At 47.8% G+C, this 26,360-nt stretch overlaps 1 protein-coding gene across 1 annotated transcript in view; it reads left to right on the top strand.

Annotated features, from left to right (window-relative positions):
* Window positions 1-23,179: 23,179 nt before the first annotated feature.
* The window catches only part of SLC49A3 (solute carrier family 49 member 3), a 41,676-nt gene continuing 38,495 nt past the window's right edge, over window positions 23,180-26,360 (top strand). Inside the window, exon 1 of the mRNA XM_030567586.1 lies at window positions 23,180-23,551. Coding sequence (XP_030423446.1) covers window positions 23,405-23,551 — 147 coding nt within the window. The 5' untranslated portion in view covers window positions 23,180-23,404. The remainder of the gene's footprint in view (window positions 23,552-26,360) is intronic.

Below are 26,360 nucleotides of genomic sequence, written 5' to 3'. Positions count from 1 at the left end.
TCTCATGCACATCCTGTCTCCCTTGGAGAATGTCGCCGACATGAATCTTGATCCAAATGCTAAACAGTTGTGATTTTCTTATGTGCCTACGTCAGTTGGGAGCACAATTCTTTTTTAAAGTCAGGAAGACTTGCCCACCTACGTTATTCAGGGTCTGTCTTCACTGCAGAGTTAACATGGGCTCTTACTCAAATGTTGCCCCTTTCTCCCCCCCTGTCCACACACAGAACCCTATCACCTGAGTTTATTGGTGTTTCAAACTGGGCTGGCTGGCACTCTCTTGGAAGAGGACTCTATTAGTGCAAAAGGCAGCCCTTTAAGTTTACAGTTGCAGTGTCCACACAGCACTTTGGTGCGCACTGCTGTTCAGACCCTCTTAGTCCTAACTGTGGTGTGGAAGGTTCTCAATCATAAAGTGTTCTTAATTTTCCTACAGATTTGATTAGAGTAAATAAAGAGGCAGAGAGCAGGGGAATCACTGTCTCTTTCAGGGAGATAGCGGGACCGTTTACGTATTTGGGAGCCTCAGCTCCAGTGCTTAAGTGAGGGTCATGAGAGGTTGTAGACATAAGAAAAAAATTCATTTCAAGTCAGGGCACCCACTATCCTATTAAAGCTGCTCCATAGGCTATAGGATTGAGGATTTTTTAGGACACTTTAAAAATCTTTTCCCCTCCTAGCAGGAGAGGCCACTGCTAGTAAAATTACCTCGATTCAGAGCAGGAAGCCTCTTACGTTTTCTTTAGACAGAAATTAGTTTTGTCGTGCATCAAATCTGAGCTGGGGGGCCCAGACTAGTTATCCCAAATTAGTTCCAAGCCATTTTCACTAAAATATAATGGGACAAATGAGTGGTGTTAGGGTTGTGATTCCCTACTGGGTTTGTAGTTCACCAAAAAGTGAAAAGCTTCCTTGGGACTCATCCAATCCCTATCAAACCAGTACAGTGGTTCTGAACCTGGGTCTGCAGACCACAGAGCTAGGAATCCATGGAGCCATGATGCTACTAACTCTGTTTTCCAGTTGCTGAAGTGTTTTTTCCAAGTCAAGAATGACGGTACTTGCCATAGAAATGTTCACGATCACCACTGGGGGTCTATGAGAAATCAAAATGTGGCCCAAACTATAAAAAGTTTGAGAACATTTGATTTAGTAGATTCCTCCTCTCACCCAGACCTATCACTTACAGAATAAAGGACAATTCTCTGCAAGGAGCAACCCAGTAAAGTACATTTCACAACAGAAATTTCCAATTATTGTTTGTTCACTGTTATGTTCCAAACAGCCACTCCATTTTATAATATACTAGTGATTCATACTCTGGTACATATGTTATTCAATCATGTTGTGTTAGATAGTCTGGCGTTTTCTTGATCAACTCTTAGTAACATCCTCTCACTGAGAGGTTGTTGGCTGGAAAATTAAACCCAGAAGACACCCTTATTTAGCAAAGCATTTACATAATATGGGACTTCAGCACATGTTTAAGTGCTTTCCCTCAATCAGGGCCTTGGTGATTAGTTTTCTAATGGTGGTTGTCTACATTAATCTTGATCTTGAACCTAACTAAAGCTGGGTAGGTTTATAGGGCCTTTCACTTCCAAATTAGCATCACTTCACTCATCAAAATGTCCTTAACTTGCAGATTGTGATGTAAATTATTCAGGGGCAGAAGTTGGAAAATCAGAATTCTGGAAGCTTAGGCAGCTGAAGGAACTTGCTGCAGTTTTAAAGTTTGATCCACACTGGTAATTTAAGTTCCAGAGAGGAAATAACATTCTGGGCTGGGCCAAAATATGTTTTTTACAGCTGGGATCAGCTCCGTTTGGTGCCCATATGTGCTTGATTTTAAGGCATGAAATCTGCAAATCAAAGCCGAGATATTTGCCATTTAGGTGAGCGAAAGAAGCATGATTTTTGCGAGCTATGCTGAAGAAAATCAAGATAGGGTAAAATTGTAAACCAAAGCCAAGTTACAAAGAGCTAATGTTATACCGTCTCCTCTACAGTTCCAATACAAGTTCTGGAGGACACAGTGACAGAAGCCTTATTACCTATAACACTTTTACATGTAACCCTTGCTCCTGGGCTAGCTGGAGTCAATTATCGTGGATGCAGAGACTCTGGGAGGAGATATTTTGCTTAAGATAATCAAAAATGAGCAGCTGAAATTAGTCTCCTAAACCCATGCCTGGGCATCGCAAACAGCCTGTCAAGGGTGATGAGCACCCAGCAGCTCCCATTGACTTCAAAGGACTGCTCACAAGCATCTGAGTGCGCCGGACTGGGACCATAGCAACTCTCTGGGCCTTTCTGAGAGTGAAATTGATGGGCTCTGCTATATAGAACCATCCTCATACTAGTCCATGTGCAAGTAAAGGGGAAAGACAGGAGGAACTCCTCTCCTCCCCCACAACATTTTTAACACAACCTTGCACCTCCCCCCACGCACCACCTTTGTTAGGTCCCTATCTGATTTTCAGTGCCAAATGTTTGGTGGACGTGGCTGAACAAGATTCCCAATGCCCTTCAGGTCGGTCACCTAGTATTTTAAGGAAACCTGTCCTACTGTGAGAAAACTGAACCGAGCTTGATTTATTACCACTAGAAAGCATCCCCTTGCACTGTGAGAAACTTGCATCTCAGGAGGCAATGGAAGCTTCTGCTGGAATTCACACCGCTTCTGGAGCGGGAAGTATGTGGGCACATTTTGTATTCTACCAATGTTATCCATTTCTCTGAAAGTGCAGGGTTAGTCCTGCTTTGAGCAGGGGGCTGGACTAGATGACCTCCTGAGGCCTCTCCCAACCCTAATCCTCTATGATTCTATGAAAACTAAGTCTCTCCAGGTCTATGAAATGGCTGTGCCTGGGTTATCAATTTACAACCAAAGAAACTGGACTTTACTGATAATCTTTCAGTAGCAAATGAGTTTGTCTAAAAATGCAAGTGATGGCATGCTCCTTGTGGAAATGTAGAGATGGATTTTCAGAGCATTAGTTTAACATCTTAATAATTGTCTTTCACACAGTTTTTGCTTTTTATCAGTATTGAATCAGTATAATATAGTGAAATACCCATCTGAATGACTAACTCTGCTGATTTTGCTATTGTAATTTGGATTTGTTATTACAAACAATCAGTTCCACATCTACCGTCTTTGCAGGCCTATAATGTTCAAGATTTAGCTCAGATATGTTTCATATCAATTCCATAAACCCTTTCTGTCGGTCTGAACAATACTAGAATTCATCTATTTGAGATTTTTGTAATTTACAGCTGCTACTACTTAATGAATCTGCAAATGAAATGCAGTTCATTTTTTAGGGTCCCAGATTAGACCATTGAGGCTAGTATGAGGTGTATTAACGGAACTGGGCAGTTCTTAGAATGTGAAACTGATTTATATTCCTTTAAGGAATTTTAAACTCCATCTGGATAACTTGTTGCCATTTTTCTGTCCCTGCTCCCTGCTTTTAATTTGTGTTTGTGGCTGTGACCATCTTTATCTGGAGGAAGAGTTGTCACAAAATGGGACATAACAAGCAGAAAAAGAAAGGGATTATGGAGAAGGAGATCAAGAACAGTTGGGTTGTTTTTGTTTTTTTGAACTGACATATCTGCTCTACAGACCTTAGAATCGCACATCTGTACCACTCCAGCTGTGCCACTGTAAGGTCTCTCATGTAACCACTCTATGCCAGCAGGACAGAGCTCTCCTGCCAGCATAATTAAATCACCCCTAACAACTGGCAGTAGCTATGTTGGCAGTAGAGCGTCTTTCTTGCGACATAGCACTATCCACACTGGTGCTTTTGTAAGTGAAACTTTTGCAGGTCAGGGGATGTTTTTTTCACACTTCTGTGCAAATTTTGCATATACAAAACAGGTCCCTGCAAGCACAGTGCTCCTAATAGCACATCATTAAAGTGAACAGGACTCTTAGCACAGGGTAGAGCTGGTTGGAAAATATCATTTTGACAAAACTGGAAATGTTCACAAAATATTATTTTCACAAAAGTCTGTTTAAAAAAAATTAGAAGTCCCATTTAAATATTTTTGGAATTAAAAGATTTGATTTTTGTTTCAAATTTTCTTTTCTTTTATATGTTAAGAATTAAGGGTAAAACTCCAAACAAAACATTTCAATTGACCTGAATTTTTTAATTTTGGGGAATTTTTTTTTTTTTTGAAGTTTTGGCTTTTCATCCTGATTTGGGACAAAAAAAATTTCCAAAATCTAAAAATTTCACAAGCCAAAAACTCTGTTTTCTGACCAGCTGTACTTCAGAGCTTTTGTGGGCGCTATTATGAGGAACTTCAGGGGAAGCCAAATGGGGTCCTCGTTAAATAATTATGCCTTGATATACATCATTTGTTCACAGTAGTTAAAGCTGAGCATTTCCACAAAATAGAGAGTAGTGCAAAGTTTGCCCCCTAGAATACAAATGGTGCAGTATAAAATAAAATTCTAGTCTAATAGGCTATTAACAAATATTACAAGATGCTACTACATATTTTATGGCAATTTTCTGGCTCCATGACAAAGCCAACAGTCACTGAGAAGTATAAAAAAATCTCAAAAGGGGAGTTAAAAAAACCCTAAAAGATTATTTTAACAAATTGGTTTGAATCCCTGGTATATTTGAGCTCTAGAGTAATAACTTATGAAAAATATCAGGGCTCCCTTTCCTGCCCCTACCCACAACAGAAAAATAAATAAATCCCATATTAAAAAAAACCCTTTCCTTAGCTGTGAAAAAAGACAGAGCAGTTCCAAAGTACAGTCCCATTCCACAAAAAATGAGCCCCACTAATCAAATATTTTTAGCACAAAGCATGCTGGGAAAGGAGCAGAGCCTGCAGTCCTACAAAATACCACCTCTTCTGTCTTTCATTTAGTAGTGAAAAAACATTCCTGGGACTAGAAATGCTGGTTGAAGTAGGGAGGAAAATGCTAAGAAATAAGTCCAACCCTCCCCCCCTCCAAAACCCTAGGTAAGACCCTAGAATGCTTCTTTCATTTGAAAAATTTTAAGTGTATTATAGAGATCCTAGCTGTGACTCTGTTGAGTTTCACACTTACAGCAAGAACTAAATTACTTTACTATCCTGTATAAATACAGCGTATCTATTCCAAATATCTAGCATCCTTGAGGACAGAAAACTTTCAGACTCTATAGGTAAATATTCAGTGGGAGTTAAATTTCATCAAAAAGTCACTTCAGAAACTTAGTATCTTGTGGGTTTTAGATTTTTGTCCCGAATGCTCCCTGTTTACATTTTCTCTAAATACACAATACAGAACAAAATAGATCTGGGCTTTGCAGAGTGGCCTGTTCTGGAAAAGAATATGGTTTAAGAATCACCACTTATTACTTATCATGGCTGAAAGCTTCTCCTCCAGCAGAGGCTGAGAATGCTTTTGGTGAAATTTGTGCAGATTTGCTTTCACTCAAAATGTCTGCCGTGTCCTGTTTTCAGTGGGATTGAAGTGAGACACTTGCTCTTAGCAAAGGTAGCCGTCTTACCTCCTCTTTTAAGTGTTCTTTGTCTCCTGAAAGCACAGGGGCTAACACAGGGGTGGGCAAACTACAGCCTGGGGGCCACATCCGGCCCTTTAGATGTTTTAATCTGGCCCTTGACTCCCGCCAGGGAACAGGGTTGGGGGCTTGCCCCGCTCTGCATTTGCCGTGGCTCCCGGAAGCAGCAGCATGTCCCCCCTCCAGTTCCTATGCATAGGGACAGCCAGAGGGCTCCGCACGCTGCCCCCGCCCCAAGCGCCACCCCCACAGCTCCCATTGGCTGGGAACCATGGCTAATGGGAGCTGCAGGGATGGTGCCTGCGGACGGGACAGCGCACAGAGCCACCTGGCCACACCCCTGCTTAGGAGCCAGAGGGGGGAACATGCCCCTGCTTCCGGGCAGTGCTTGAGGTGCCACCCAAATCCTGCACCCTTGACCACCTCCCATGCCCCAACCCTGCCCCAGCCCTGATCCCCCTCCCACCCTCCAAACCCCTCAGTCCCAGCCTGGAGCACTCTCCTGCACCCCCAACCCACATTCCCAGCCCCACCCCAGAGCCCGCACCCCTAATCAGAGCCCTCACCCCCCCCTGCATCCCAACCCCCAATTTTGTGAGCATTCATGGCCCGTCATACAATTTCTATTCCCAGATGTGGCCCTCGGGCCAAAAAGTTTGCCCACCCCAGGCTAATACTTTTCACCTCTATTAATAACAATGGGTGGCAAGGGCCTTCTTTGAGAGCAATCTATGATAACGGCCATTTTAAAAGAGGACAGTTCTTTGTGAGTTTCTCCCAACATTTTGCGTTAAGAAACTTGTAGATGTGAAAGCAGCAAAGAGTCCTGTGGCACCTTATAGACTAAGGCCTTGGCTACACTGGCGCTTTACAGCGCTGCGACTTTCTCACTCAGGGGTGTGAAAAAAACACCCCTGAGCGCTGCAAGATACAGTGCTGTAAAGCGCCAGTGTAAACAGTGCCGCAGCGCTGCAAGCTAAACCCTATGAGGATGTGGAGTATGTGCAGCGCTGGGAGAGCTCTCTCCCAGCGCTGACGCTGCGACCACACTTGCACTTCAAAGCGAGGCCGTGGCAGCGCTTTGAAGTTTCAAGTGTAGCCATAGCCTAACAGACGTATTAGAGCATGAGCTTTCGTGGGTGAATACCCACTTCGTCGGATGTATTCACCCACGAAAGCTCATGCTCTAATACGTCTGTTAGTCTATAAGGTGCCACAGGACTCTTTGCTGCTTTTACATGTAACCCTTCTGCCCCTCTGAGTTGGCAGCAACAAGGGCCGGGTTCAGTATCCAGGGGTTCCGTTTCAATAACCCAATGCCAAACCAGCTCGAGCCCCCACCCAGTGACCTGGGAAAATCTTACACACACCCCTAGGCGCCTCAAAGAGGCAATGCTTCCCTTCTCGCAAGCACAGAGTTTCGGTGTAGCAGAAAAGGTTTAATTACATGAGATAAACAACAAACACTAAATTGGGAAAACATCTTAACTAGAGTTCCTAGACCAAACCGTGAGCAAAGACCCATCCCAGGAAATTGGGCGGTGTCCGTTTTCCTGGGCTCTTGAGTCCAGCAACCCCCAAATCACCCACAGTTCCAAAAGTCCCACAATCCAAAAGTCTCTGTCCTGGGTCAGTGCAGCCCCAAAGTTCGAGAGTCTATCTGCAGAGGTCCCTCCCCCCAGCCTGAGTAGAAAGGGGCACCTTACGTGGTCCGGCGCCAACTGCCCTGCCTCTCTGTGGGTTCTGCTTCCGCCTTCTCCATGAACTGCTCCGCTTTACCAGCCGCTCCACTCTGCTCCTCCAGCCGTCCTCACAAACTGTTCCGCTCCACTAGCTGCTCTGCTCCACCAGCTGTCCTGTGAGCTGCTCCAGTTGTCCCTGCAAACTGCTCGGCTCCGCTTGCTCTGTGGGCCGCTCCACCTGTCCCACAGCTACTCCATTCTGCCAGCCGCTCTGCTCCACCAGCTGTCCCGTGATCCGCTCCAGCCATCCCCACAAACTGCTCCACTCCGCCAGCTGCTCTGTTCCACCGTATAGCTTCAGGCTCCCCCACTAGTTAGCACAGTACTCAGTGCTCTCAGCTCAGTAATTTCAGCTCTTTAGTGATTTCAGCTCATAGTAGGGGAGCCCCAGTGCTAGTGCACCATTAGCCCAAAGTGAGTTCAGCTCAGTAACCTGTATCTAGATTCTTGAGGGAATAAACAAATCAACTCTGACATTCCACAGTGGAGAGAGGAGGGGGTGGAACTGGTGCTTCTGGCTCCACAAGGAGCCTGCACCACCAGGCACAGATACCTGTCCCCAGCCTCTCTCAATTCACTGGGTTTTGGAACCCATGTCCCTTGTCTAGCAAGTACTACCCAACTGAGGTTGAGTCATTTGTCACAAAGCAGTCCCACAGCTCAGCAGCCTGGGATGGGGTAGGTGTGCCTATGCAAATACACTCTCCGACATTCTTTCCATCAGATGTCAGGGTAGAGCTTATCCTGACTCTGCTTACATACAAATCCAGCCTAACATGGCTACCCCTCTGATACTTGTAGATGTGAGAAAAATTAGCCTTGGTCACAAATTTCTCTCTTAAAAAGCACCTGTTGCGCTTTATCTACCTGACTAAGAAAACAGGAAGGAAAAAATGATGTGTGTGCAGGGGAATGTGGAGCAATGAAGTAGGGAGGGGGAATGCATGTGTGCAGGGGAATGTGGAGGACAGAAGGGAAAAGGGGAACTGAGTATGTACTCTGACTTCTTTGTGCTGATCTGATATTGCAAAGCAGCTGTCAGCCCAGTTTAACTGGCCTATATACACCGGCTGCTTTGGGCTGCTCCAGCATAGGATAAAGCAGCAAGAGCTGAATCTGGCTATCCATTGGGAAAAAATGTAAGGATGATACCTCAGCTCTTCAGAACTATCACATGGCAACATCCTCTGTGGCTTCTTACTTAATGTTTGTCACAGGCTGCACTGTGCCCTTTAAAAGAGAACTGTTCCAGCCCACCTGTGTCTCATTAACAGCCTCCGGATGGGGCCTGATAGGGTGTGTCTACACTAAAACCCGCAGCTGGCCTGTGCCATCTGACTCAGGCTCCCGGGGCTTGGGCTAAGGGGCTGTTTAATTGCTGTGCAGATGTCTGGCTTCAGGCCCAGGCTCCAGGACCTGGAGGTGGGAAGGGCTCAGAGCTCAGGCTGCAGCCTGATCTAAAACATCTACACTACCGGCCGTGAAACAGCCCCTTAGCCTAAGACAGCTGGCATGGGCCAGCTGCGGGTGTCTAATTGCAGCGTAGCCATGGCAATGGGGGGGCGCTATAAAGAAAGAGGAAGCTGGGGCAGAGGCCCTTGAGGACTATGCGGACACTGAGCTTGTGAGATTCCAGGTAGAAAAGCCTGGGAATTCCTGCAGAAATGAAGAAGGGGAAACACTCCTGGCAGGAAGGCCCAGGGGTGGCTGCTCCATGAACAGCAGGGGGTGCTTGAAAAAACCCAGGGTGAACTGAGTGGAGAGCCTGAGCAGAGCCTAAGAACTGTGCCCAGCTTGGAACTGAAAGACAGACAGACCTCAGCGAGAAGGGCCTGAGCCCAGTGTGAGCCCGGGCTGGAAGACTCGTGTGTGTGTTGAGTTTCATGTTAATAAACCAGACCCCAAGTGTAGTAAGATGAGACCCTGAAACATCAAATCTTGTATCAGAGGCCCAGTATGAGACCTGAGGCTGAACTAGAGTAATAGTCAAGACATTGCTAAGCAAAGCTGAGCTGTGAGCCAGAGGCAGGTCCCACTCACAGAAGTTGAGAAGAAGAGGGCTGCTAGGAGTACGTATTAATCACTAATAAAATGAACATGGGCCAAGATGGCACTAGAAGAGTTGGGTACGAACACACAGGGCCGGCTTTATGAACTGCAGGGCCCAATTCGAATACCTGGCGGCGGTCCGGGGCTTCGGTGGCACTTCAGCAGCAGCGGGTCTGCTCCGGGTCTTCCGTGGCACCGAAGGAGCTCCCGTCACCGAAATGCCTTCGAAGACCCGGAACGGACTCCCCGCCCCATTGTCGAAATGCCACCGAAGACCCAGACTCTCCCGCATGGGTACCAGGTGAGTAAAAAAAAAATTTAAAGTTAAAAAGGTGCCTAAGGTGCGGGGCCCTCTTAGAGGCAGGGCCCGATTCCCAGGAATTGGGGGAATTGGCCTAAAGCCAGCCCTGCGAACACATCCCACGCAGATAACAATGAACAGGTAGACCTAGCCTAAAGATAGTATAAAAGAACAATATGACATGATGGATAGACAATATGAAAGGACAATACTATGGATAGTTTGTTTGAACCAACCTGTGCCAGGAGAAGGCAACCTCCTAATAGAGGGTTTGTACCTCAATGCGTCAGCAGTGATGAGCAATCTGTTTGCAAACGTGTATAAGAATGCACCCCTGAGTGGACATCTTTGTCTGGCCAAGGGGGCAGTGGAAAGTCCCGCCACTGACTGAGCTGTGTCCATTGTCAGGGGGCACATACTCGTAGTATGTCCTGTAGAGTCTATAGCAGGGGTTGGCAACCTTTCAGCAGTGGTGCGCCAAGTCTTCATTTATTCACTCTAATTTAAGGTTTCGCATGCCAGTCATATATTTTAACATTTTTAGAAGGTCTCTTCCTATAAGTCGATAATATATAACTGAACTATTGTTGTATGTATGTAAGGTAAATAAGGTTTTAAAAATGTTTAAGAAGCTTCATTTAAAATTAAATTAAAATGCAGAGCCTCCCGGACCACTGGCCAGCATCTAGGCAGTGAGTGCGCCACTGAAAATCAGATCACGTGCCGCCTTCGTCACGCGTGCCATAGGTTGCCTACCCCTGGTCTATAGGAAACTATTACTGTGCTTCATTTGACAATAAACCTGGCCAGGTGCCTTTGTACTTTATTAGAGTCTGTGGTCATTGGGTGTTCTCTCGAGGTCTGCTGTGCCAGCGATCTACAGAGCCGGGGCAGCACACAGGGAGAACACACACGCATGCAGCCGACTGATATCAACATTGAACAGAGCAGAGCACCACACTGGTAGCATCTGACAACACCAAGAAAGGATATTATTGGACTCATGCCTTCATGGAGTTACTGAGAAACTCTGAGGGGAAACTGAGGCAGGCTGCCAAAGAACCACTTCGGCAGGCAGCAAACCCTGTCAGTGTTCATAAAATGTAACTTTTAATTTAAAAGGAAGCTCCCAGATATAAAGTAATTAATATAAAATTGAGGTTGGCAGTATATCTCAATAATTTAGGGTAAACTACATGACAGTAAAACTAGGAAAATCAAAGAGTTAAAAAAAAAAAACAAAACACACACACACACGGCCAGACATGTCCAATTTAGGTACCCAAACAATTTCAACTGTGTCCCATAGAAACATCAGTGAGAAAAAAAAAACCACACTGGCTGGGAGTACAAACAGTAAAATGCATTATCATAACTCTATGATCATTGTATGGCATCCCTACAGGGCACAGTTAAGGTTGTTTGCTTGCCTTCACTGTTGACTTCTATTCTGTAGCATCTTTGCAGTTCTTTTAAGCTTAACAATAACCTTGAATTTCCTTTATAGTGTTGTATTTTGGAACAGAGTATCCCTGTAATATATTCTATTACACCCTAAGTTCCTGAAAAGTAAATGCCAATCCTTTAATTCCCAATGTAATGTAGTTTTCAGAAGGGTATAGGCAGCTTGTGAACAGTATCCCTGAACACTCTAGAGGAACTAGTCATTATATCAGATGGTTGGTGTAACACTTAAAAAAACCAAACTGCTCCATGCATCCTTTGTCGTATGTCAGGGCAGGTATTCTGCTCTGTGTGGGTGAGGGTGGTGGTTGTTGACTTTCTGGGTAGAGCCATGTTCTGAGCTCAGCCATCAGATACAAGGGATCAAACAGGCTGACTCGCTGGTTTCACTCCAGCCTAGCAAGTAAACATGAGTGGAATGACACAAAAGCTTGTAACACTCAGAGGCCTCATTGCCAATGTAGCCAGCTATAGAAGCACTGTCACAACATCAACAGGCTAGAAATTGAATTTAAGGACCTAGTCAATTGGTCATATACCAAAAAATATAGAATATGATCATTTAGGGAGAACTACATGGTCAGTCTCTATGATCTTTATTGATGCTTTAGTTGAAGTCTGTCATTTATAACCCTAACTGTATTTAAAAATGACATGTGTTTAGTTAGGGCTGCCACACCTGGAACACAATTTTAAGTAAACACTGGAACTTGTGAAACAAGTTTTACAGCTGCTCATGTTTGTTACAGTCAGGCAATTCTCAGGGCTCCCTCTGCTGGTTAACTACAAACAAGAGGAACACCCAGGCCTCTCTCAAAATTATTAACCTTTAGCATGCAGGACCTAGAAAGTATTCTAGGGCAGTGGTTTTCAACCCTTTTTCATTTGTGGACCCGTACAAAATTTTGAATGGCAGCATGGCTCCTTTGGAAATCAGACGGGGTTGCCAACCCTCTGGGATTGCCCTGGAGTTTCCAAGAATTATAGATTAATCTTTAATTAGAGATGATGTCATGTGATGAAACCTCCAGGAATACCTCCAACCCAAACTGGCAACCCTATCCGCAGACCACAGGTTGAAAACCACTGTTCTATAGTAACGACAACCTTTCACAGACCCCTTAGACATAGTTTGTGGACCCCAGTGGTCTGCAAACCACAGGCTGTAAACCACAGCTTTAAATGTTAATACAGAAGTTTCTGATGCTCTCAGATAGACCTGAGGATTTATGATATGCCATAGATTAAGCAAAGGGAACTGACCTTTCAGGGCTGGATTCTCCCTCTGGAGATATGGTCCTGTTTCCAGTAGAACAAAACAGCAGGCAGGTTCCTTCAAAATTCCCCAGGTCTCCTACTCCAGGGAGTCCTGTGCCCAAGAGTCTCTCTCTCTCTCTGTTTCCTCTCACGGTCATATTCACAACTGCTTCTCCAGGTTTTCTGCTCAGCGCACATGGCTTAGCTCTGATCTGCTGTATGGCTTGGGCAGCCTTTCCATTGGCTGTAGCTGTCCCAACAATATATGCATAGAATCATAGAATCTCAGGGTTGGAAGAGACCTCAGGAGGTATCTAGTCCAACCGCCTGCTCAAAGCAGGATCAACCCCAACTAAATCATCCCAGCCAGGGCTTTGTCAAGCTGGGCCTTAAAAACCTCTCAGGATGGAGATTCTACTGCCTCCCTAGGTGCATACTTAGCTGGTCCTTCGCTTGAGTCTGAAAGAGTGGCTGGCACTAGAGAGAGTGCACTGATTTTTTTTTTTTTTCAGCTCAGCGCTGAACTGAAAAGTCTGAAAAAATATTTCGTTTTTGGACCAAAACTGATTGTAGGTTTTTCTCGCTAAAATAAAAAAAAGAAATATTTTGTTGATTCAAAACATTTCAAAAATTTGTTTTCTTATTTTTTTTTTTTCTGGCTGAAACTATTCACCAAATTTGATCCAAACTTGCAAATAGTTTTGATGTAACCAAACCATTTTCTGATAAATGTACTACTTGCCAAAGCTCTAGTTGGCATCCCACGGATTTCAAGGAGGTCTGTGATTGCCTCTGGATCAGACTAACTAGACAGTTGACATTAGCACCTTTTAACCTACCAACTGGCTTTTAACATGGCCATGGAAGTCGGTGTAGTTGTGCCACCTACCTGGGGGCCTCACTGCATAACTTAGGTCTAAAGTGGCACAGTTGCCTCTCTACCATTGTCACTGCCTCATGCATGCACACTATAACACTGAGCCCAGCTACACGGATTCCTTGGCCTGTAGGGAGAAGCCAGCCCCAAGCTCCTGAGTGGAAAGGGGAGAAGAGACAGCTGGGCTTGGGTCAGCCTTGTAGTAGAGAGCTGGCGGTGACCACGTTCAATCTTGTATTTGCTGAGCTCAGTATCAGAGAGAGGCATAGATTGAGTAAAACCCAAGCAGGTAGCAACCCTGATGGTCCAGGTTTTGGCTTCTGTGTCCGGGTGCCTTCTAAGGTTTCCAGATGCCTGATTTTCAGGGACCTGGAAACCGTAAATGGCACCTGAACCAAAAGCCCTGGTTACCGTGGGGAAGTGCCAGGTCATTAACCCACACCAGCCCCTGCTCAGCCGGGGCCGGTTCCTACCTGCAGGCAGGCTCCTGGAGATGATCCAGTGAGGGGCAGAGGAGCTGGCAGCAGGGGTGAGGCAGGGCCTCGGGGCTCTGCTTGCCAGCAATTAGAAAGGTGGCAACCCTAGGCCTCAGAGAGCTGCCATTACCTACTGTAGGAGGCCAGCCTTTCTAAATCCTGCCTGCCCTGTCAGAGAGAGGAGCAGGAACAGCCTAGTCAAACCCAGTGGCACGGGAGCAGGGAGGCAAGGCCAGGCAACAAGGGGGAGGAGTCTGGTAACTGGGCCTATCTCAGAGCAAGGCCTTAGTATCATTTAACATTTATTTTGCAGGGCAGCTATCTGGTCCGGGGGCCACTGTAGTAGGAGTTGCAAACTCCTTGTTGTCAGTCTGTCAAGTTGCAGCAGATTGCTGGGCCTTACAGGCCAGTTTCTCATTGGAGGAGGGAGTCAGTGACATAGAATCTAGGTATTTCATGTCTTATGTAAATTATTACATACAAAAATTGCATTCAGGATGCCAAATCAAACTAGGGTGACCAGATGTCCCAATTTTATAGGGACAGTCCCAATATTTAGGGCTTTTTTTTTTTATATGGGCTCCTATTACTCCCCACCCCGTCCCGATTTTTCACACTTGCTATCAGGTCACCCTAACTCAAACAGACGTTAGGAAATGCCAAAAATGAAGACTACCCCTTTCAACCTCATTTTATCCCACTTATGCATATGCATGATGATAGTTTTTCATTACAGGATCACATACTTTTTTCGGCCCCATTCATTGCACAGGATGAATGATGCTGGAGGATGAATCAGGGCCGTGTAGTGATGTAGATCGTGGTCTATAGGACTCCTGGACCTGTTGTTGCAGAAGCTGGAATGTGTGTGATATAGGAGTGTTAGGATATAGATATTCAGGCCTGTCTGCAAAGGCCTCTACTTTAAGAATTTAGGTGTATTCTTATCACTTAGCTAGTTATAGAGGTATAAAAGAAAGAAATCACTGTCTGTCTGTATAAGGACCTTCTCTTACTATGACAGTCTGAGGCCTGGTTCTCAAGCAGCAGAGGCCAGCCATAAACTGGGAAGTGTGTGGTCACATCCTCACATTTGAAACTAGTCACATTGAAATAAGGTGCTATTGGGCTGTTAGGAATATCAGGACAGGATTGTATTCCTATCACCTCCATAGAAAGGGAAGAGCCTAGAAGATGTAAAAGGAAACTTAGTTTGATAGCATCCTGTCTGGCAAGAACTCACTTATCAATAGCTGGGATGTGAAACCCTCATTTCTGTGTTGTTCTCTCTCTATAGTCTCCACTTCCCTATTGTTTGTCTGTATAATCTCTGTCTGGTTCTGTGTTTCTGTCTGCTGTGTAATTAATTTTGTTGGTTGTAAACCAATTAACGTGGTGGGATATAATTGGTTAAATAACTATGTTACAGTATGTTAGGATTGGTTAGTTAAATTTTAGTAAAATAATTGGTTAAGGTATAGCTAAGCAGAACTTAAGTTTTACTATATAGTCTGCAGTCAATCAGGAAGTAAGGGGGGGTGGGGAATGGGAACAGGGACTGGGGTAGGGGAATTGGGATCATGTTTTGCTAAGGCGGGGAATGTGAACAGGAACAGGGACACAGGCAAGGCTCTGTGGTGTCAGAGCTGGGAAGGGGGACACTAAGGAAGGAAACTGGAATCATGCTTGCTGAAAGTTCATCCCAATAAACATCGAATTGTTTGCACCTTCGGACTTTGGGTATTGTTGCTCTCTGTTCATGCAGAAGGACCAGGGAAGTGAGAGGGTAAAGGAATAAGCCCCCTAACAAGGATTAAATCCTATGGCACCTCACTGATCCCCCCAGCTTGGGTCATCAGCAGGGTTTAGAGCACAGGTGCTCTCCACAGTGAGCTAACAGAGTCACTAGTAGAAGCTGAGTGTGAGGCTCAGACACTAGAGGGAGATGAGACACACTTTGCCAGTAGGTTCCACAGTTGTTTGCTGAGAGCAGATGAGTGTTGAGACTATCCCGGATCCCACTCGCGTTCTGAGCGGTGTGCTACAGAAGCCACAGAGCCTTCTGTCCCTGTTCCTTCCAGCCTGTCAGACCTCACAGTCACTGCAGTCAGGCTGCAGCCTCCTCCATACGCCCAGGGGGCACTGAGAGAACAGAAGAGACAGTCTCTCTGCTTGCAGTTTCTGTGTCCTGGAATTGCAGGGTAAGTCTTGTTCAGCCTCTGCACCCCTGGGATGGAGCATGATCACTTAGGCAGTATCTTCAGAGAATTTAGCTTCTGTATTCTGACTAGTCTCCACTGAGCATGTGCAAACCGAGATGTTTCAGTGACACACAAGCTGGGCAAATTTTCCCAAGGTTGGCAAGAGGCACTTTCCTAACTCCAGAGTGGCCCCGGCCAAATATCAAATGCCTGGCTCCACAGCCTGGAGACTTCAGAGCTCGCCAACGAAACAGTTAAGCATCCTTAACACGAGCAAACCACCTCTTTTTCTCCAGGCAGGTTCTGAGAAACAACGGAACCATTTTTGCAGAATCTTTCCCCAAAAAATTCAGCCAGAGGCAGACGCTCAACACCGTCTATTTCCGCCCAAACCAATCCAGAAAATGGATGTGTCTAAAAAAAAGCTAAAACAGTGTCTGCAGCAGCTTGCGAAAAACAGTATCCAGCAGGAGATTTACACAGCAGTGGAGGGAAGCTCCTCTGTATCCCCTGCAATGTTACTCTTGATCAGAAAAGGGTCTATAATCAGGCATCTATACTCGGGTACTAAGCAAACAAGAGAGGTGGAAATACACAGCAGTATAGCAACTGCTTTACTTGTCACAAAACAAAAAATGGTGACATCTTGTTTCACTGTGCTTCGTGGTTTTCAGTGGCATATCACTCCCTACATTTTGACCAGACAGGCCTTTAATCGCTCAACCATCCCTCCTGAAAAACTGGACAATCAAAAGCGAAGGGAATTCTTCAGATGGGATGCAGCAAATGAAGCGATTCCTTCATCAACCCAACAGAGATCGATTTTTATCTAACGCCGCCAAGTGTCACAAGCAGGAGATTATGGAATGAGTGAAGCAGTCAGGTTGCTTGTCTGGGCACTGACTAATCAACTGAGGCCTGTGATCAGAGGGTGTAACCAGGTGCCTGGATGGACCACACTGAGAATGCCACACTCAGGGCAGACTGCAAGAATTAGGACAGACAATCCCCAAATAATGATATTCACCAAGCCAGTAACAAGAGAGCTTCTGCAGTACCACACTGGTTAACCAGAAGCCAAACACAGTCTGTTAGGCATTTCAGCTCCCATCCCAACAAACAGATCTAATATAGTGAGAGGCTAGTGAAAACCCATTTCACCATATGCAAGGTTCTACTAATCCTAAAGGATCAGACACGTATCCCCAGGTGAACATGAAGCTCAGATCTTACCCAAATATCACACACTGTCAGCTAATCCTCAGTAAACTCACTAAAGGTTTCTGAAAAACAGAAAAGAAGAGAGTTCTAAATGGCTAATAGATCATATACATACAAATGATTGCAAAATCCTTATAGCGGGTGCATAGCAGTGATGGACTAGAGAGCTGGCTTGTAACGTTTCTCTGGTGACTTCTACAAGATTGGAACGTCCTCAGTCCTTAGTTCAAGATGATCCTTTTTGTGGTAAATCCACATTCCAGAGAATTAGAGCAGGAAGGCAGCAAAATGGAGTGTGTCTGTGATCTTTTATATCCTCTGTCCTGTGCATGGAAATGTTCTGTCCCAAACAAAGCCCACAGCCCCTGTACATGGAAAGTCACTGGCCCAAGGTGGAGTCCAGGGTTCCAGGAGCATATCACCTGTCCCAACATGTTTTGCTGAATCACAGGGGCCCGCCCGGCCATTGACTCTTCGCTGTCTGAGGCATCCCCAGGAAGAGCTATCAGGGTGGGATGAGTTTTTTCAATGGCCCATTGTGAGAGTGGAATATCCTTGATGGGCCATCAACACTTAGCTGTCTAGCCCTAACATAAATGTATCTGGGAGGGTGTCACCCAGGAAAACAACACATGTTTAAGATACCAGTAGCCAATATTCATAACTTCAGATACAAAGATGATACCTGCATATAAACAAGATAATCATACTTAGCAAATCATAAGTTTTCTATTGACACCTTACATGACATGCTTTGTATAAGATTTGTTGCAATTTGCCCCAGGCCCCACAGGGGCCCCCATGAGAGTTTTCGGCGGGTCCTTCAGTGCTGCCGAACACACCTGGAGTGAGTGAAGGACCCGCTGCCAAAGACCCAGAACTTCTTCCGCTGCAGGTCTTTGGCAGCAATTCGGCAGCGAGGGCTTCTTCCACTCCGAGTCTTCAGCTGCGGTTCAGGGGCTGGTCCTTCACTCACTCTGGGACCCACCGCCAATGTGCCCTGAAGACCTGGAGCAGAAGGACCCCCGCCGCCAAAGACCCCAGGCTCCCTGAATCCTCTGGGCGGCCCTGAATTTCCCAGACATTTAAGAAGCTAACAGGCAAAAGTTTTTAAAAACCATCTGAGCAGAAATTTGCATTTTAAGAACATCCACAAAGGGCAGTGCAGGCTGTGGGTTCAAATCTTCCTGTGAAATCACCCTCTGAACCATTCCAGCAGTGCTGAGTCCTCACTGAATAGATAGTAGCCCTGCCTTACCAATCCGAGCCTCCAACGAGGATGCTAGCTCTAGTGCCCTCTGAGAGCATGGCTAGAGCTGCAGGTCGCAGTGCTGCGTGTTTCCAAAATCACGCCATGCCACGTCAGGGAAGCAGCCGTTGCGCTTGCAGAATGTGATCTATTGCTCTGACCGGGGTATTTCTAGGCTTGTTTGTAGCTTTCGTTTTTGCACAAATGATAAGCCCTTTAGACATGCATAGAGTGACAGACAGCAAATGTGAAAAATCCCAACAGGGGGTGGGGGGTAATAGGAGCCTATATAAGAAATAGACCCAAAAATTGTGACTATACTGTCCCTATAAAATCGGGACATCTGGTCACCCTAGATACGCATAACGACTGGATGTCGGGAATCAGGGCCTGCAGCAGAGGCAATTTCCAGGCAAGGGTACTGGAGCCTTCCCAAAAGCAAGATGGGCCCTGTCCCCCAAGGCCCCACACCCACCTCTCCTCTTCCCCTGGAGACCCCAGGGCAGATGGAGGGACCCAGGCTCCCCACAGCTGCTCGCATGGCTCTCCCCAACCTGGTTCTGGCCAGGGACCCTCAGCCCAGCTATAAGAGCCATGTGGGCAGCTGTGGGGAACCACGGCGGACCCTCAATCTGCCTGCGGTGCAGGGGGTCCAAGAGCAGCCCCCAGACTCCCCCACCCAAGGCAAGTGGACAGTCCGCGGCTCCTGCGCTGCTCTTACCCTGGCCAGCTGCAGCTCCAAAGGTCCCCCAACCAGAGCCTGGTTAGTTTCAGAGCTGCGCAAGCAGCTGTCATGACCCGGCGCGGAGTCGCGGACCCTCCACCTGCTCAGGGCGGGACACAGGCTGAGGACTGCTTCCAGCCCCCCAGCAGGTGAAAGGTCCATGCGGCTCCCACAACTGCCCGGGCTCCCCGGCCAGGCTCCACGCTGGCCTGGCTGGAGGGTGGGGCCTCGGGGGGGGAGAAGAGGGGAAGGGGGTGGAGTCCACCCCCTGGCAAAAATTGGACAGGTCACGTCCATCCACATTCAAGAAGTGGGAGGACTATGGCTCCCCCTGGCCTCCCCCGTTCCAGCGCCACTGTCTCCTGGCTACTTAATGAGCACTGCGGGCCTGTAGTTGGCTCCAGTGCCTGAGTGGTTGGAAGAGTCACTAGACCAGCTCTCAAACCCAGTGGCTGCTCCAAGCACTCACCCATGGCTGCAATAGCTCCTCTGCTTGCTTGTTCCCAGCTATGCTCCTGCTGTGCCTCGCTGCAGGAAACCTGGTCCTGATCCTCGGCTCCCATTCCTAACTCCTGGCTTCAGCACTGACCCTTGGCTCTAGCATGTGGCCTCTGACATCAGTTGCGACTCCTTGGCTCCAAGTCCTGCTCTGACCACTAGGCACGACCACCCATGGGCTCATCACTGATGCAGGGGAACTCTGGGAGGAGATTCTCTTTTACTTTCCCAGTGGAGAAGTGGGACAACCTGAGCCCTCAGTTTTCCTTAGTCCCTTGACGTTTTTTCTCTGAGGATCCCTGACCAGGGGTGCTTTCAAATCCATGTACAGACCCACCTCTGGATCTGACTGATGTAGCTGGGCCACCGCTGGAAGGGGGAAGCAGACAGTGCCAGGGAGTCTGAAGTTGTCTCTGGCCTCTTTTTTGGCCACCATTTTCGGAACCAATATGCTTGCTTGTTCCATTTGGGGTATGACCCTCCGTTGGGGCTTTGCTATCACAGACCGTTTGGTTTAGGGGAAGGAGGAGGTTTCGGCATGGAGACCATGGGATTGAGGGCATCCGGGTGTGCAGATGGGCTCTGCTAACAGGGGCTGCCCCCTGCAGGCTCCTGCCATGCTAAGCGATCAGCGCTGATGGCTACAGATCCAGCAGTACCATGATCTTGGCCTTTTCCCTGCTAACGGAGCTTGGTACCTTGTGTGATCTCTTGCACTGTTTTCTAGCTCCCGAAGGAGCTGGGCAGTGCTGAAGAACGCGAGAGAGGCTCTCACATGCACAGGAGCAGCTTTAATAGGATACTGGGTGCCCTGCCTTGATCTGTAATTTTTTTTTTAAACCAGGTCTACAACCTCTCATGACCCCCACTTTAAGCACTAGAGCTGTGGCTGCGGCAGGCTTAGCCATACGCTCAGATCCTTTAAGCTTGAAACCAAAGGGCTTGGCAGCTAAAGCTGGAGAAGCAAGGCTGTGAGCAGGTTTTACTACCCCTTAGGAGCTCTCGGGGTGGAGGTGCTGGGAGTCTGGGTGTGGCACAGCAAGCTGGAGAATCTCTCCCTGCTTCCCATGCAAACCAGGCACCCAACATGGGCATCGGAAGTGGGGAATACAGCAGGACAAGAGGCCCACCTCTTAAATCCTGGCCGATTCCCTTCTGGATCTGGGCTAGTAAAGGTATAAACGTAAAACCCTCTGGAATGAGTCAGAGCCACCCAGCGAGGTTTCTGATCCCGCTGCAGCAGCAGCAGGAGTACGGGGCCCAGGTGGGCAGAGCAGCACGCCCCCTTTTATAGCCCCGGCCTGAGGCTGTTCAGGAAGAACACAGGGAAGGCCAGGAAGGGGCGGGAGAGAAGGCCTACAGGCACTGCCATGAAACCCACCGCTGTCAGCAGCCCCACTCGGGGCGACAGCTTATATGGGCTCGAGTGCTCAAGCACCAGGAATATTCAAGACTGAAGGCTGTGCTCCACCAATATTTGGAGCTGGGTTTCTCCCCTGCCCCCGCCTCGGAGCTTCTCTGCTTGAAAGAAAACAGCCAGTGCCTCTTTCCCTTGTTTGTGCTGCTTTTGCCTAAGGCTACAGAGATCAGTGGCAGGCAGCTTCTTGGAGCACCAGGGGAGGGGAAGAGGGAGAGAGGAGGGGGAAGGAGGCACACACATGCTGGGAGCTCTCTCCCCTGCCCTCCCCCCCCCCGGCACCCAGGGGCAGCAGCCCTGCCCCGGTACCCATCATAGGGGAGGCGAGTGGGCTTTCTGGACCTGAGAGAGTCCCTAGGAGCATTTGCAGTGACTTTGGTGCAGAGTGAGTGTGCTGCAGGGGGGTGGGGGGAGAGGAGGGGTCCCTCCCCTGGAGCTTGCTTCTGCCAGTAAGGAAGAGAGAGAGTCCTCTCTGGCCCTAGCCCTGGGGCAGCCTGTCTGCATCCCAAGTTCCTTATCCCCAGCTCTGCCCCACCCCAGAGCCTGTGCCCCCAGCACCCCAACCCTGAGCACCCTGCTGCAGTGTGAACCCCTCATCCCCAGCCCCATCCCAGAGACCTCACTTGAGGGGGAAAACGGGCAACTTAAATTTGGTGGTCAGTTTGGAGTATCATTGTGTTTAGCACAATACTTGATTATTTTACACCCTTCAAAGTTTACAGGTGTTACAAAGTGGGAATGTTCTTAATGTTTTCTCCGACTACTCTGTGGGTGCCTCGGTTTCCCCTATGCATTTCTCAAGGATCTAGATGGTGGGATAAGAGTGTGTGATTGTTGTAGAGCCCTAGGGTGCCAGTGTGATGCCGTCTGCACAGAGAATGGCTGAAACCCTGTCTCCGGGCAACTGATGGCCTAGGCCGCTCTCCTGCAAGGTGCCAACTGAAGGTGTTGGAGAACAAAGAGATCAGGTGGCCTCCTAATGCCTGGAAAAGAGACAAAGGCCAGAGAAGAGAGTGACAGTGCCTGTGCGGACTTCGGGGAAGTGCATAGTGTGGAAGAGGATGCTGGGATGCTTTGGAACTACTCCAGACAAAGCCAGTCAGGACTCTGAGGGAGCCTCCTCTCTCTGAGCATACTGTCTCCAGGGCAAGAAGCTTACACCTTCCTGGGTCTGACCTCAGAGCATTCAGCATGCCCTTCCACACTGTGCGCTTTCCGCAGCGAGTCTGCCCAGGCAGTCCTGGGGCAACCAGAGGTCCCTGCACCCCAGCTCTGCAATCAGACATGACTCTCAGCCAGCTGGTAAAACAGAAGGTTTATCAGACAACAGGATCACAGTCTAAAACAAAGCTTGTAGATACAGAAAACAGGACCCCTCAGTCAGGTCCATCTTGGAGGGTGGGGAGCCTAGACCCAAGTTCTAGGCCTCTCCCCATTTCCCCAGCCAGCTCCAAACTGACACTCCCTCCTCTAGCCTTTGTGTCTCTTCTGGATCTCTTCTGATCTCTTTGTCCCCAGCACCTTCAGTTGGCACCTTGCAGGGGAAACTGAGGCACCCACACAGTAGTCAGAGAAAACATTAAGAACATTCCCACTTTGTCACAACAGGTGCAACAAAATATAATACTGTATATTGAAGCAGGCAAGTGCTGCTTCTGACTTTCCAGTTTTAATTGACCCTTGTAATCTTGTGGTGCCGATGCACTGTAGCTTCATTTTATATCGGCTTTCAGGGCAAGGAGGGGGGCAAGCACCACCATTTTGGGCACCACCAAAAATTATACAAACCTGCCGCCTATGGCCCCACCAGCACACCCTGTAAGCGGGACTTTGCAGAGCCCTTCCAAGTACAAATCAATCCGCTGTGGGGGATGAGGGAGAGCGATGCTTAGCCTGCGGTGCTGATGTGGCGTGTGTTGAAGGCCTGCATTCCCCCCGCCACCTGCAGGCCTCGCTCCCTTGCACTGCAGCTGAGGAGTGCAGCACTCTGTTTGCGCTTGGCTTTGCAGACTTTGCCCGACAGAACTTGCTGTGCTGGCTCCAGGCTGCACAGCTGAGTGCTTTAGCCAGGCCAGCACTAGGACCCTGTGGGATGTGCAGGAGGGAGTGGTTGTGGGAGCAGAAAAAGGAACTCCTTTATAAGCCGGTCAGGCACACTCCTCCTGCTGAACCAGGCAGGAAGGGAAAGGCAGGGAGAGGCTTGCCCAAGTGCAGCTGTTGCACCCAGGAGAAAGCAGCCAGCATTCAGAGCACCTGACAGGAGAGCAGGTGCTGTGCACTGAGCAACGTGCTCAGGGTCTGCCACTCACACCCTGTTGCTTCCTGGCCTCCCCCAAGAGAACCACCACCACGGCTTCCAGAGACAGGCGCTCTGAGAAGGGGAAGATGGATGAGGAAACAACAGGCGACTCTGAGACCTTGCTGGAAAAGCCAGGGCCAGCTGAGCTGAGGAAACCGGTGCTGTTCAGAACTTACAGGCGGCGATGGTTCCTGCTGGTGGTGGTTTGCCTGCTGAACTGCTCCAATGCCATGGTGAGTACTGGTGACACTGCCCTCAGCGCTTAAACCTGTTTTCTTGTGGAAACCTGACATTCTGGTCTGGAACAAGCCTGCCTTTCTGTGACACTGGTGGGGAGAGAACAGCTCTGTCCCAAGTAGCATCTGCAGCAGACGAGCTTCTAAGAAACAAAGATTGGTCTTAATGCATTACCTGTGACAATACAGTGTGTCCTAAGTGTCTGTCTAGGCAGCTGCCACTTGTGATTTGAAAAGAGATCGGCCAAAACAGAAACTTTACTCCGTGTGATGAGCTAAAAGGTGTGGCAACCTTAACCGGGCCGAGAGATTTCACAGCGAAACTAAAATATGGAGAACGCTCACTTCAAATGGATTTAATGAGGAGGAAAAAATCTGATCTAAACAGCCTGCAGAGGAATCCTTTAGGAACTTCCCTTGTCTCGTGTATTTACATAGTTTGTTTGGGAAGTTACAAAGAACTGTTTTCCATGGCAACGTAACAGCAGCAAGCATTAGACAAAACCGAGCTGGAAAATACACTAACACAGCTGGTATAAATTTAACAGTGTGCTTGGTTAATCATTCCTGGGTTTTGTAGGCTGCTTTTATTATTTTGAAGTGTTTGGAGAGCTTGGATGGGTTATTTGAATTGGAATCCTGCCACAAAGGCCTAGTTCACACTAGGAAACGCCTGTCAGTACAGCTATACATGTAGCCTAGAGGCAGCTTGTACCAGCAAAAAAGTGTTTTGCCAGCATAGTTGATTCCAGTTCCCCAAATTAAATAAGCTATACCACCAACAGAACTGCAGCTACACTATGGCTTTTGCTGGTATAAATCATAGAATCACAGGGTTGGAGGGGACCTCAGGAGGTATCTAGTCCAACCCCCTGCTCAAAGCAGGACCAGCCCCAAGTAAATCATCCCAGCCAGGGCTTTGTCAAGTCTACCCTTAAAAACCTCTAAGGAAGGAGATTTCACCACCTCCCCAGGTAACCCACTCCAGTGCTTCTCCATCCTCCTAGTGAAAAAGTTTTTCCTAATATCCAACCCAGACCTTCCCCACTGCAACTTGAGACCATTGCTCCTTGTTCTGTCATCTGCCACCATTTTCTTTGGACCCCCCTGCAGGCAGCTGAAGGCTGCTATCAAATCCCCCCTCACTCTTCTCTTCTGCAGCCTAAATAAGCCCAGTTCCCACAGCCTCTCCTCATAAGTGTCATGCTCCAGCCCCCTAATCATTTAAATTAAAAAAATTATTTAAAAAAAAAAATCACATCCCTAACCAATATTACTACACTGGCAATAGACCTGGCCACAACCTTGTACCTTGGGGTCCAGGACTGGCCTTGGCAGACCAGTGGGGGAAGCCAGGACGTTGTGTCCTAGGCTCACAGCAATGTTTCTTCCTCTGAGAAATTTCAGTCACATTGCAAGAAGAAATGAAAAACCTTAAATCATTTTAAAGTCAAACATACTTGCCAATGTCACGTCTGCAGTGATGTGAACATGGATGGCATCTTACTTCATACAAGTAAAATACTGGACATTTTAAATGTAAGAACATAAGAATTACCATATTGGGCCAGACCAATGGTCCATCAAGGCTAGTATCCTGTCTGCCGACAGCTCCCCATACCCAAACTGTGGGAGCGGTGTACAAAACAGGGCTGTTGGAGTGATCGACCTCTGTCTTCCCCTCCTAGCTTCTGGCAGTCATAATTTAGGGTCACCCATGGGCTAGTCCCGTGGCCCTGCCCCTTCCACACAAGGCCCCACCCTCTGCAGCAGGAGCCCTGAGCCCTCTTCCGTGGCCAGAGAGGTCCTGGGCTGGCTGGAACCCAGAGCCTCCCCTCCCCCACTGCTGCCAGAGCAGCCCCGGGCCAGTGTTCCACAGCAGAGCCTTCCTTGGCCTGTTATACCCATTGCTCATGGGGTCACCCAGAGCATGGGGTTGCATCCCTGCCCATCTTGGCTAATAGCCAGTGATGGACCTATCCTCCATGAACGTATCTAGTTCTGTTTTGTAGAGTCAAAGCTCTTCAGCAATGAACTCGGAAGTAAGAACTGAGCACACTAGAAGACCTAAACTTGCCACCAACCAAGTGCAAGTAATGCACATCTCATCTTGAACATGCTGTTTCCTTGCTGCTTTTCCAATCTGCATCACAACACTTCCTTTCTCACCAGCAAAATACAATATGGGATCCTCCTGGAAAGCTGTCTGCCAAAAAGCAAAGTGGCTAGCAACAGGAATGACAAGATCACACCAGACTGAAATGGTGCAAATGCTATTAAACAGCATTAATGACACTAGCTGCTTAAAGGTGTGGGTGTTCCCTAGGTAGACTGAGTAGCTTCTCAGTCTGCAAAGAGCTAGCAGGGCTAGTAACAGAGGAAGGTGCTATTCAGCATGAGCAAGGGTGGCACAATCTAGCCCAGAATGTTTTAAAGATAGAGTTGGAAGTAGCTTGGCATCAGTGAGTGGGCATTAGGGTAGTTTCCTCACTGGCGTAAAGCAACAGACTCATCTAATTCTCAGAAAATGGACCAAATGTGCTTCCTTTAGAGCCTCTTATGAGCTGTTTATGATCCGGGTTTAGAAAAATTGGATTTATCGGACAAAGCAGGCGTCTTTTCTGTAAGGGCTTGCCTGCCCTATGAAGTTATTGTGAGTGCTTCAATGCTCTGATCTAATCCTGCTCTCAGATGGGACTGACTTGTGCCTGGGCAGCAGCTTTCCACAGCTGTCAGCTCATGTGCACTCACTCCCACCTCCCTGCCCAAGTCCTGCACATGAGCAATCCCCTACTCGTGGGCCTGT

The sequence above is a fragment of the Gopherus evgoodei genome, chromosome 6 (assembly GCF_007399415.2).
Source record: "Gopherus evgoodei ecotype Sinaloan lineage chromosome 6, rGopEvg1_v1.p, whole genome shotgun sequence".
NCBI classification, from domain to species: domain Eukaryota; kingdom Metazoa; phylum Chordata; order Testudines; family Testudinidae; genus Gopherus; species Gopherus evgoodei.
Note: the sequence above shows the minus strand (reverse complement) of the source record. Positions and strands in the feature narration are given on the sequence as shown.